General features: G+C 45.1%; 2 protein-coding genes across 2 annotated transcripts in view; both read left to right on the forward strand.

The window, feature by feature from the left end:
- The window catches only part of ATAT1 (alpha tubulin acetyltransferase 1), a 38966-nt gene extending 33240 nt beyond the window's left edge, over positions 1-5726 (forward strand). Inside the window, exons 10-12 of the mRNA XM_018560658.1 lie at positions 1641-1738; positions 4291-4327; positions 5412-5726. Coding sequence (XP_018416160.1) covers positions 1641-1738; positions 4291-4327; positions 5412-5700 — 424 coding nt within the window. The 3' untranslated portion in view covers positions 5701-5726. The remainder of the gene's footprint in view (positions 1-1640; positions 1739-4290; positions 4328-5411) is intronic.
- A 3899-nt stretch (positions 5727-9625) lies between these two features.
- CUNH6orf136 (chromosome unknown C6orf136 homolog) overlaps positions 9626-13586 on the forward strand; it is a 9964-nt gene continuing 6003 nt past the window's right edge. Inside the window, exons 1-3 of the mRNA XM_018560641.1 lie at positions 9626-9846; positions 12104-12583; positions 13484-13572. Coding sequence (XP_018416143.1) covers positions 9745-9846; positions 12104-12583; positions 13484-13572 — 671 coding nt within the window. The 5' untranslated portion in view covers positions 9626-9744. The remainder of the gene's footprint in view (positions 9847-12103; positions 12584-13483; positions 13573-13586) is intronic.

The following is a 13586-nucleotide window of genomic DNA, read 5'->3' on the forward strand; positions in this document are numbered from 1 at the left end:
CACTGGTCAGTGCCAGCCAGGGGTGCTAGTGCTGTGCGAACGTCATCCGCCCAATATTTGCCTATCTAGTTCGGGCAGATTTAATCCTGGTTCATTATATTAGTAATCTTCTCCACTCAAATTTATTAAAAACTGAAATCTATCTCTGCTTTATGGTCTCTGCATATCATTGTTCTTTGCAAGCCGATATACAGTGATCTGGAGACTAGTGAAGACAGCAGGGAATACCACAGGATTGTGGGGAGCAGACAAGGCCTGATGACTAAGGCTGGGTTCACATCTGGGCGTTTTTCATCACTGATCGAAGCGCTGAAAAACGCTTGAAGTGAAATCCTGTTAATCCCTATGGGCATGGTTCCCACCTGTGCGTATTTCAGCCCGTTTTGTCACGCTGAAAAACGCCCTACGTGCGAAAAGGTACTTGAGCTTCTTTTTCGTGCGTAGGGGCAGATTTCAGCGCGTATCCATTGGTATTCCCGAGTGTGGATCGGGGTTAATTTTCTGTACCAAAGCGGTAACCCCGAGCCAGACTCGGGAATACAGCGTAGGTCTTACCTTGTCCGCGATCCACGCTGTGTCCTCCGGCCGCTGCCGGGTTCCGTCCCTTGCGAGCGTCCGCGTCGCAGGGGGGTGGAACCGGCGCAAAGTTTAAAAGTAAAAAAATCCAACGAAAAACAGGAAAAAAAAATCATACCGCCAGGGAGGTTAAAAAACGTGCGTCGAACGCACGTTTCATTGGACAAAAAAATGTGCTTCAAACGCAAGGGCAAAAACGCGCCTATTAGGAACGCCCAGGTGTGAACCCAGCCTTATGGAGAACCACATTCAGATGAACATAAACCATAAAGTGAAACATTGTATTAACATTAAAGTGACCCTAAACTCAGGATTTTAATCTTAAAAATACCTTCACGTCCCTTAACTATTAACAAAAATGTATCTTATTTGTGTATCACTCGACTGTAGTGCCTCAAATCATCTCTGAATTGGTGCTGACACTGTCCTTCCTTCTGGAGGGTGACTACTTGTGTTACCCATGGTACCTGTGTGTGTTGTAAAGTAGTCACCGCTCCAAGATCACTCCTGTGATGGACTACAATCTCATGTTTAGTTTATTAATTTGCATTGAGATTGTAGTCCATCACAGGAGTTAGCTTGGAGTGGTGACTACTTTACAACACACACAGGTACCATGGGGAACACAAGTAGTCACCCTCCAGAAGGAAGGACGGACAGTGTCAGCACCAATTCAGAGATGATTTGAGGATCTACAGCCGCGTGATACACAAATAAGATACATTGTTGTTAATAGTGAAGGTACTTGAATGTATTTTTAAGACTTAACTCGAGCTTTGTGTCACTTTAAATAGTTTCCTTTTCTTTTAGCTGTATTATTTTTTAACAAAACTGGAGTTCCGCTTTTTTTACGTTTGGTTTAGGATGACTTGTGTAGAGACTTTGTGGGGGCCGATGTCACCATTTATCATTTCTTTCCTCATTTTGTCCTATCTGCCTTTCACGCATTTCACATCACTGCACTTTTATCTCCTTCGTCTATGCTCATCCTTCATTTCCGTCCTGCGATGCATGATCCTCTGCTGCCCAAACCTTCCTTCCTTCCCTGTCGCTTTGTCTCTCAGTGTTATGAACTTCTCCCGCGGACTCATGGCTCAACAGAATTGCTACAGCCGCTACACATCTGCCTCTCCTCCTCTTCTCCGTAGAGCGCCACCTGCAGGTAGGTGCAGATTTTCAAACTCATTTCATTTTTTACAGTATATGGCGACGTATAAAGCGCTGCGCAAACTGTTGGCGCTATATAAATCCTCTATAATAAAAATAATGCATTTTGTGTGTAAAGCATGTGGCCTATTTATAAAGAAGTGACATAACCAAGTGAATAATCTGAACTTGTTTTCCCTCATCTGAACCATTTCACACTCATTTTCTCCCCAATAATGAATCCAGATCCAACAAATATACATTGGCCTGCAAAGTATTACTTTACATTTTTGCCCAAACACTTAGTCATCATGTTTCTGAACAGCTCCAACTCTCTCAGCTCTGCTTACCTGAATTTCCTGTCCAGTACAAGATCACAAAGGACAGAGCAGGCCCCAGCAGCTATTCATCTACTAGCCTAAAGTAGGGAGGAAGGAGGAGTGGGGAGCAGTTTGCTTTGCTGTGTTTGTGGAGACACACAAAGCTTACTAGCACACGCAATGGTGGCTCCATAGGACCCTGAAAAGGAAAGGAGCCCCCCTAAAACAGGATATCTGGGCCAGTGCTCAGGGGACCAGCTGATTCTGCAGGAAACTAAAACTTTTAAGCATCAAGAAGCAGCGTCCATTGTAAATTACTTCATCAGCATTTGAAAAAGCTTAAAAACCTTGTGACTTTGATATCACTTTAACTTATTCTGCAATTTTGCACCTAAAATTGCTGCTTTTCCTGCTTTAAAATTCTTATTTTACTGTTTATCACACATTAGGTTGAAGTCACCAAGCTTTATGGATCTTTATTTTCAGCCATGTGACTGTCATCTTCACATGTCATTGGACTCACTCATGCAGTCTTGTGACGTCGCACACCGCTTCCTATCCATATAAGTTTATTCCCCTTAATTGAACAAGTGGATAGTTGTTGAGTAGAGACACTCCACTCGTTCCTCCCTTCTTATGTGTTTCACCCCCTGCTAGGGCTTCGGGTCTATTCACACTGCACTTGTTTTTGAGTTGTGCTGTAGTGCGCTGCCTTAAGGTCTCTCATTCAAAATGAATGGTGCTGCAGCACACAACGCAAAAAAAAATAGTGCAGACTGCAGGTTTACATTGCACTGCACACACAGGACACAGTGCATTGTAGTGTGGTGCAGTGCATTGCGGTACATATGTAGTGTGGAGGTACATCGGGGTGTCATTCAAAATTGGTACTGTAGCGCACAAACGTAGGTGACATGCATTAGCACGGTGCAGTGGTGTGAATAGGTCTTGAATCGTAGATTTAAAGGACGTGAGGGAGGATAAAGATCTCTATACCCAGAACAAGTGATAAACTGACCACAGATAAATGCATCTAGAGGCAAGGTGTGACCATACCCATTGGAATCCATTAGATGCATACAGTATATAAGTGTGTACAAAAGCTTTTTAAATACATCTTAAAGCACCTAATCGCTCATGGTACAGTGGGGCAAAAAAGTATTTAGTCAGCCACCAATTGTGCAAGTTCTCCCACTTAAAAAGATGATAGAGGCCTGTAATTGGCATCATATGTAGACCTCAACTATGAGAGACAAAATGAGAAAACAAATCCAGACAAATCACATTGGCTGATTTGGAACAAATTTATTTGCAAATTATGGTGGAAAATAAGTATTTGGTCAATATCAAAAGGTCATCTCAATACTTTGTTATATATCCTTTGTATGAAGCATTCATTGACAATATTACAATTTTAATATCCAGTGTCTAAATTTTTCTAATATTGTCCCCAACCTTAAACATATCTTATTTTTTTTGTAAACCTTAAACACTTCTACATATCTGAAGCATGACGCTAAAGCAGGGGTAGCAAGCCTCCGGCCCTCCAGCTGTGGTGGAACTACAAATTCTATGAGGCTTTGCAAGATTCTCAGAGCCACAGACATGACTCCCGAAGAGAGATGCATCATGGGATTTGTAGTTTCACCACAGCTGGAGAGCCGGAGGTATGCTACCCCTTGCGCTAAAGGGTCTAAATGTAAAAAATTCCCATAGCTTTTTCGTCCAGCGATACTGTAAGTACAGTACATTCCTTCTGTGCGAGTCAACCAGTTGTTGTGAGACTGGAGCAAGAACGAATGTTCTCAGTGTAATTTCTCTTCTGAATAAATGTTCCTCAATAGGTTAATGGATGGTTAATAGGTTAGAGTGGATGGCGGATATACCACAGTATGGCCACTAGGTGGAGCTGAGCATAATAGGAAATACATACATATTAGTAATGAGATTCAATGTTACAGTTCTAGAGATCGCTGGGGGTCGATGATCATATAAATGTCACCACTGATACTACGAAGATAGCAATGGTTACATTATTATGTTCATTCCCCAAAAGTGGGTCTTATATTTCTTTCATCACTTCCAAAAGCTACCCTCACCCCATTTTGCAGCTTTGGTAGCCTATAAATTGCAGCTCTTTTGAACCTTAGAAAATAGGAAAGTCTATGTGAGTTCTAGAAAGTTGAAGGAGTACAGATGTTCAATTATAAGATGAGGGACAATGTTTTACTTTTTCTTCTTTCTTTAGAGGATATTAAAGAAAAGCACAATGTAACTGACAAAAGGTAAGTGTTTCCTTTTGAGTGTGTGTGTGTTGGGTGTAGCTAGTATTAGTAAGTCACATTCAGCTGGACTTGTTCTATAATATTGAAGATGTTTTCAGCGTATCCAAGCCACTTCTTCAGTTCTAATAAGTGTCATAAACATAGCTCAACATTTATAGCCACATGGATAACTGCTGCCTTAATCCACCATGAAAGGCGACCTTGATTGTCCAAGAACAGTAATGGAGGTGTAACCCTGTTCTAGTTACATGATGCCATTCCTTGGTTTAAGGAAGTCTGTAACATGTGTCAACCCTTGGCGTTCATAGCTGAAGGTGTGAATTGTCAAATCGCTGGGGTAGAGATGCTAAAAAGACATTATATCTGAAAGACAAATGGTATCAAGGGCCCCCATCCTTGTTTTTAGGGATGTATCATCAACATACCTGAACCAATAGCTAGAACCCATTCACACTGAGCGATTTGTAACGCGATTTCCGCTCAAAAATCGCTCAAACATGAAGCTCAATGTAGCTCTTCCAATGCATTTCAATGGAGCTGTTCACATTTCACAGCTCAATGGCGCCTGTAGCTTGTAGCTGAAGCTTGTCGCTCGAACATGAGCTATTTTTCAGCAGATTTTGTGCGATTTTGGCCCCAATAGCCTTGGACAGTCTGCCAAAAGAAGCGCTACAAAGTGCGGCAAAATGGCCATACACAATCTGAATTTCACACAGTGGGCACTGACAGCCCCCTTCCAGGCACCATCCCTCCATCAGAATATCGAAGGAGCTGGATGGAAACTCTTCGGCCGATAGAAACTTGCAGCCAATCAGCTGGCCGCTGTCAGAATACAATGGAAACAGCAGGAAATACCTCCATCCATGTTCATAAGCATGGATAGAGGAATCCGTTATATTTTCTTCCTTCAGCCCATAGAAGAAAATATAACGGTGTATGGCCAGCTTTAGCTTCCTTTTGTCTGTATGATCCTCCATGTGGGAAGGACAGACTCCAAGTTCACTTATTTATTTATTTATAGGTAGGGATCAGCAGTTACTGGGCTGTTTATACAGGCCTTCCATATGTTTGCTTATCTTCACAGCATGAGCAAGGATGAGACATCAGATGTGGCATCTCCTGATCAGAATGGCCGGCTCACAAGCAATCACTACCCACTTCATACCCAGAAGCCTCATCAACAGACTACAGGGCACTCCAAACAAGAGCCACCAGAAGCAATAAAGAGCCTTGAAAAACCAGAGGATAAAGCTGGCGTCCATGTTTCCAGAACTCAGTGGTCGGAGCAACCATCTTGGACAGTCCTGGGTACGGTAATGAACGCACAGTTTGTCAGACGGAAACAGGAATTGCGTGGTACACGGCCATGGTGAGGGCAAAGAATAATAGCCGGCACTGTCACTTCCATTTCATTTTTATTATATTATATTATAAATCATATTTTCTAGAAAACTTTGTCTTTTTTTTTTACTAACTAGATTTTTATCAACCTTTACGTGACATTAAACCCGTTTTGTTTTTTTATTCAGCAGTGTATATGGCCATTTATATAATGAGCTTTATTTTTCATTGCACCCATTTAATTTATTTTTAGCAGCTTTCATTCTGCAGCCCCCTCCCCTCCTGCTTTACGGCTCCCTCCCCTCCATGTTTACAGGTGTCTCCTCTGCCTAGCAGGTTGCAGAGGAGACACCCGTGCATGCGCACCCCCGACCGGCAAGTGAGCCGAGCTGTGTGCGTCCACTGACACACACGGCACTCACAAACCACGCCCCCTGTGTCCGCCTCCTCACAGTAATTTGACAGGCATGTGCAGCAGCCTATTGCTGCCCTGCCCGCAGATCTCCTGGGAGCCGGCGGTGGTGATGTAGACCCTAGGTGTTTTTTTGTGGGGGCGGGGCATTTTCTACCGTAATGCAGAGAGTGCATTAAGGTAAAAAATTATTAGCCTTTAGTACTAATTCAAATGAATACAGGGCGGGGCATTTAATGATTAAAGAACAACTCCAGGTAAACATTTTCTTAACCCTTGCAGTGGGGATACCCCGGCATTGCAAAGGTTAAGCCCTTAGTTTTTATCTAGGGTCACAAATAAAGTAATACTCACCCCATCCAACGAACCTGCCAGCTGTGACAGCGCTCCCTCCTGCCTGTCTCCTCCTCTTCTGCAACGATGGTATGTCCCTCGGCATCCTCATGTCCTATACACAGTGTATAGAACGTGATGACTCAGGGACTGACCTTAGACCGCTGAAACAAAGGGGGAAAGAGGCTCTAGAGACCGGTCTAAGAGCAAGCCATTTCAGAGGATCGGGTGTGTATAACTTTTATAGGACCCTAGACAAAAACAAGGACTTAACCTTTGCAGTGTCGGGACAGCCCCATGTAAGGGTTAAACAAAATTTACCCAGAGTTCTGCTTTAACAGAAATAACGTTGACAGGATAAGTATTTTGACAGAAAGCAGATCTGCTAAAAATCTGTCTTCTAATTCTGCAGTTGGGGCATGTTCACCAGTATGCTCTTGTAAAGCTGGGGGGTGATACTGCAGTTTGGGGAACATTAATAGCCTATGGAACGGCTCACATGACATGATCACCAACAGCAAGTTAAAGAGGACCTGTACTGTGGAAGCTGTACCCATAAAATGCAAGCACAGGGCAAAGGACTGGTCTCCATGCAGCTGTACTTTCCCCATGAATTGCCATGCCTTTTTCTGCACTGTGGTTCTGTGTGGAGGCAGCCATCTTGGTGGAGGCTCAGAAAGCACAGATCCTCAGGGGGAATGATGCAGATGAAGGCAGATTCTCGCACTGCAGCTTTCTCTCCAGCAAGGAGAACAGTGAGTAGCACAGCAGTGACCTCACCTGATCTCTCCAAAGCTCCTCAGACTAGCAGCCGGAGGCGGTAGTGCCTAAAGGTCCCCACACACCTTACGATAATCGCGGGAAATCCTGCGATCGTACGATTATCGTAAGGTGTGTGGAAGCCGTGTGACCTCTACTACTGTAAGGTCGCACGACTTTAAACTTACGAACATGTTCGAAAACCCGCCGAGCATCGTACGATCTTCGGCGGGTGTGTAGCATGTTCGTAAGATAAAAGCCGGGCGGGCCGGTGTGCGCAAGCGCACACTTCCCGTTCGGCATTGCGGTCATCGGAAGCTCGCCCCTCAGGGGGCATGGCTTGCGATCATCGCAAGTACGATCTGCCTATGCAAGATAGGCAGATCGTACGTTTTTTTAAGTACCTTACAACTATCGCAAGACAAAAGTCTTGCGATGGTTGTAAGGTGTGTGCCCAGCCTTAGATCTCACACTGCTGATATACAGCTTCAGGGTTGTAGGCACAGGAAGTACATTACTATTTTAAGACAAAAGGCACATTTTCAGGGTACTGCTTAAGCAAAATCAAAAACGTATCTGACGCCAAAACGTTTCGTTTGGGAAGGGGTAGGAAAGGGTTAGAGCCCCTTTCCTGTTGTTGTTGCTGTCTGGGTTCTCGTTGTAAAGATTCTCCTTCCCTATTTCCTGAGGTGATGGGACTGAAAATGATGGAAAATACAACATTTTGAGTGGTCACTGGAATAAAGGGGAAATCTTCCATTAGAGGCATTTGTTCTGGTGAAACCTTTACACTTTGATGAGACGTTCTCTTCCATGATATGTCTGATGGAAATGAAAAGCTGACGAGGTGTACTAGAAAAAGCAATTGTATTTCTGTGTAGAGTTCTCTTCACTTCCTGTGTCTGGTGGAACTGTTGTCACCAGTACATTAAGAGAAGGGGAATCTTTCTGATGGAACTTTCCCGAGGTTCTAATCCTTCCCCCAACTAAAGATAAAATCGGTAAAAAATCATTTAGGAAGGCAAATTATTCACAGAATCACTGGTAAGTTGCCCAACATGTGACACGTGGCCTGCTCACTCTGTGTGCGCAGCCTGCCATTTCCTGGGCAATGTTGGGGGTTACATTTTAAAACCAGTGACCACCAATTGAGTGGGTGGGTGGGGGGTTGTTTAACACACAGCCAGGGGGAAGGTTAGATTACATACTACTGCTATTGTCCAGCAATGGGGGATTAAATATCACTCCCATTGACTACTAATACTGACCACCACTGTGGGGGAGGTTAAATAATACTATTGGTGGTAGTGGGGTGTGTTTAGTATTACTGCCTACTATGTTGGGGGGTTATCATTGTTATCATTGCAGTCACTGACACCAATGCTGGGGGTTTATTGTAGTCACTGACATAAGTGCTGGGGGTTATGACTGCATACACTGGCACCAATTCTGGGGATTATTATTGCGTTCACCGACACCAATGAAAGAAAAGGTGGCAACCCTAGTTGTGCCTGTACCTGTCAGTCTTGCAATGCTTCATGGAACTTGTAGTTCCACAACAGCTGAAAGGCCGAGGTTACCCGATCCTGCTCTAGGGCCATCATTCACTGTTAACGCTAAATGAATGAGCGGCAAAGGATTTTAAAACTTCTCATATGGGCAATTTTGGGTACTGTTAGTTTTTTGCTATTTCACTGGCACACACAATTTTGAGGTTTTCCATATTTTGTATCTTACCCTATCTTTTATATGTTACCAAAAAAATTGTCTATTATATCCTGTTTGTGTGCACTAAAATTAATTTTAGTGTATTTTTTCCTAAAAATATTGATTTGATAAACATTTGCCCAAATATTGTGCGACATAAAAAATGCACCTCCCATTTGGGGGTTTAAGCAGTTTACTAGCCTAAAATTCTGGAATTAAAGGGTGTACAAAAATGAAGAAATTGCTCTGGACATGAAGCGGTTAATAGCAGCTCTGAGTGGGTTAAAGAAAGCAGCAAATCTTTGCACTGTGCTGGGATTGAACTCTGCAGCAGCACGAGGCCTTATTTGTACCATGTGCACTTAATAATCTCCCACTTCCCTATGTGACCTTCTTCCTTAGGAGTGTCATTGAAGAGCACGGGCACATTCCCTCACTCAATATGTCACTCTCGCACGTCAGGGCTCCTTCAGCCTTCTCAGCCAATCAAATGAAGATGAGGTTGGGACGCTAACACATTGTCCAATAAGGAAAGCGTTTGTGTCAACGCACGACGCTAGTCCTGGAACGCATATCCCGGAAGTGTAAGAAATCACCGTACTCTCATTTGTCGAGCCCTCTTACGGGCAGACGTGGTATTCGTCGCTAAGCACACTATTGGCCAATATGCTCACGCCCCCGCCATGTGATAGGCTGGCCGATTTTGTGCGGCGCGAGTACGCTGACAGCTGATAGGTCTGTGTCTCTTTCACTGATTGGCTGCCCGGTTGTGCTCGCCTGTGTGGGTGCGAGTTGTCCTGCGCGCCCTGTGCTGTCTCTGCAGCCGCCGGTTCCTGTGTAGAGGCGACGTCACGCCCGGGAGCGGATGGCGCTGTGTGTGAGGAGGCTCCGCGGTGTCCCGGGGCTGGGCAGGAGCGGAGTGAGAGGAGCCGGGTTAGCGGCGGGGAAACTCCGGGAAGGGAGCCGGGTGAGTGGTATGGGCAGTGAACTGTCTGGTAACGTCCCAGCAATGTGCTGTGTATGTGTATACAGAGACCTATAACGGCTCAGTGTCAGATGTACAGAGGTGACCGGGACTGTGTGGCAACGTGATGAGAGCCAGGCTGACAGTTGAAGAACATCAAACCCCAAAAATGGACTATATTGCAGCTCACCGGTCATTACATGTGGTGGCTACATTAGCTTTCAGTTATTTCTGCCACTGCCTGTCCTTGGGTGACAACACTCACTGTACTGTGTTTGTAGCAGAGTAGCGTTGTCACTCTGGCCACTCACTTTAGATTGATGTCACTGCACACTGTGAGCTACTCACAATGTGCATTAGACGCTGCAGGTGATAGAGCTCAGCTCATTTCCTGGCTGGAGGATGTCCAGTATCTTCAGTTCTTCCTGCCCTGATCCCATCCATTTAATTCATTGGACTGGACATGTGGGCATTCTCTAGGGTGGTCTGCATGCAAATGCATCCCATCTACCGTGTTTCCCCGAAAGTAAGACCTACCCCGAAAATAAGACCTAGTGCTATCTTCGGGGATTTCTGTAATATAAGACCTACCCCGAAAATAAGACCTAGTTCGGGGTAGGTCTTATATTAACATCCAACCATGAAAGTGTTTTATTTGCATAACTCCTCCCAAGAGCCGGCCCACTGTTTGCATGAGAGCTGAGGGCTCTTGAGAGGAGTACTGAGACAGGGTGCTACATTGAGTTTAGGAAGCTATTTACAGCACCCAGCTGGCCCCTCCCACCAGCCATGATCTGCCTGCATTACATAGGGAAGCTCAGAGACCCACTGATGACATATAGTTCCTCTTCTATGTGTTGGCAGTCCCGTGTTACATACATTAAGGGTCCCAGTTATAACTTTGCGCTCAATTCATAAAGTTTTCACGTCTCATTGGACTCGACTGAAAATAACTAATTTTTATGACAATAAGGAAACTTATCCCGGAGTGTAAACTGAACCCTGTGCCTGAATTCTATGTCTTAAAGTGGAACTACACCCTCTTATCCCTTACAGCCAAGGAAGGTGCCATCTTAGACTCTATGGGATTGCAGTTACCATGGCGCTGCACCATGTGATCAGCTGTGACACCAGACATTGGAGGCCTTCAAGTTTGGTTGAGAGCTGAAATAAGAGCACTGGCAACCTTGACAGTTGGCCCCCCTTAATGGTCACTGTTTTTGGAGGCCGTTAACCACTTGCTGCCATTTCTTACATTTGCTCACACACACACGATAAAATCTGAATTCTTGGCTAGAAAACAGCTTCAGACCCCCAAACAATGATATCTGTTCTGAAAGCAAAGGTAGGCTGGTGGGTGGCATTCCTCTTTGAGTATATAGAGGGCAATTCACTCAGACAGGAGCAGTTGCCCCCGGCAACCAATCAGCGTCTAGCTTTCGTTTTTAAAGCCTAATTGAACAAGCTGAAGATGGAAGCTGATTGGTTGCTATGGGCAACTGCTCCAAGATTCTGTCTTCTCCAGTTGTATATTCCTCACAATGTGCAGCCGGGCCAAGTCCTGCAGAGAAGACTCGTGTACAGGAATAGAGCGCTGTCATGTGACCGGTTCCTTCCTCCTCCTGGCACGCATTTTTTTCTGCCTTTTTATTAGGTCTCAGCCAGCAAATTGTAAAGAACATTTATAAAGCGCCCAGCAGTGTGCCGGAGGAGGTATGAAAGCAAAACTAGACCCACCAATTTTATGTCTCCCAAAACGGTGACTATGAAGGCGTACCAACTGTCAAGGTTGTCAGTGCCCTTATTTCAGCTCTCAACCAAACCTTTATGGCCTCAAATGGCTGGTGTCATAGCTGGTCACATGGTGCAACACCATGGCAACTGCAATCCAGATAGAGGCTAAGATGGTGCCTTCCTTTGCTGTAAATCAGGGGTAGCCAAACTCTGGCCCTCCAGCTGTGGTGAAACTACAAATCCCATGATGCATCTCTCTCCGGGTGTCATGTCTGTGGCTGTGCAAATCTTGCAATGCCTCATGGGATTTGTAGTTCCACCACAGCTGGAGGGCCGGAGTTTGGCTACCCCTGCTGTAAATTATAGGAGGGTGCAATAGAAATAGCTGGAGCACACCGCTGCTTTATAAATGGGCTCCTATGTGCACAGTATGAGACTCGAAGGTTCCTGCTATGGATTCCTCCACGTTGCTTCTGCTTCCTGCTTTCACTTGGCCACAAATCATTGACATTTTGTTCTGTCCTAGGTCCGCGACGTCATTTTGTTCCGAGAATTGCGCCCCTCCCCCGGGATTAGCACTCCAGTGAGACCGCCAACGGCTATCGCTCTTTCCCCACGTAGCAAGCCTGTGGGCATCAGACTGTGTTCAGCGCCCTCTGAGCAGGACAGAGCTGTGCAGCATCTACAGGACATTGTCATCCAAAATAAACTACCTCCAAAACCAGTATCCCAGTTCTTCCACCATGCCGAGCCCAGCGACAGCTTCCCTCCTGACAGGGAGTGCGGCCATCTTAGCAGCGCACAGCTGGACTGTTTTAGAAGTCTCTTTGAACCCGGAGTGTGCAGGACCCCTTACCAAGCTCTGGCATTTCCCACCCCGGCAGCTCAAGAAGGTCTCTTAAAGTTTACCCTCAGTGCCAAAACTGCGGGGGGTCAGGCAACCGGGAGCGAGCAGCCCAGTATGGAAGAGCATCTGGCGGTAATGCACGAGAAGCTGAGGGAGGAGGTAAGACACGGGAGCTGAATTATAACACGCGTGACCTGAAATATAACACACGCGACAAGGCTTCACACTGTCCCTTAAAGTGACTCTGTCATCAGATTAAAACGTGGAAAGAGATGCTGCCATTTCCAAGCATCTTTCAAGCAGTTGTCTTGGAAACGGCAGCTTAATTGAGTTGACGGATACATACGAGAGAACATACATGATGAAAACCAGTTAAAAGCAAAATGTAGACTAGATCGAGACATTTAAGCAGCTTAAAGGGTAAGTCCACTCTCCCAGGGGAATTAGGGGAAATGGAATTACCCCCTACAATCTGGCCCACTCCCCTGCACTATGGATTTTGAATTTCGCTCGCATTGTTCTGTGCAGTCACCTGACTGTACTGACCAATGAGAAGCGCTTCTTGCTAAGAAGCACTTCTTATTGGTCAGTGCGGTACAGGTTAATGAGTTGGTTTCAGCCCTATTTCTCTCATTAACATACAATGCAGAAGTCAGGGTTGTAATTCCTTTAACCCTTTGTTGGGACAGACGGTGTTCAAAACTAATGAACAAATTATAATGAAATCAGCCAGCTCAGAACGGGCAGGGTTAACACAAACCCCTCACAGCCCCTCCTAACATTACAAAGAAGGAGAAACAAGTAGAAATTTTAACCCTTATGAAAGTTAAGTGGAAACCCCGACCCAAGTAAAAACAATTTTAAACTGCAAGAAGCACTTGTGTAGCTTCTGCTATGTGAATGGGAATATGTAACGAGTATACAATAGGTGTTGTCCCACCTTGGGCTGTGATAGTGGAATGTCGTGTTCATTGCACTCGTCTTCTTGCCTCGTTCATTCCAGATTGTGTTCATTCCTGTTGCAGTTTTTCATGCTGATAATGTTGATCACATTTCCAGCTGCCGAAGTTCTTGTGGAAGCCGGCGAATGCTTCTCTGTACAGAAAGGACGTGGAGTTCATCAGCCGCGCATTTCACGTGCACTTACGGTAAAGCTGAATTC

The sequence above is a fragment of the Nanorana parkeri genome, unplaced genomic scaffold, assembly GCF_000935625.1.
Source record: "Nanorana parkeri isolate BGI_ZX_2015 unplaced genomic scaffold, ASM93562v1 scaffold470, whole genome shotgun sequence".
NCBI lineage: Eukaryota > Metazoa > Chordata > Amphibia > Anura > Dicroglossidae > Nanorana > Nanorana parkeri.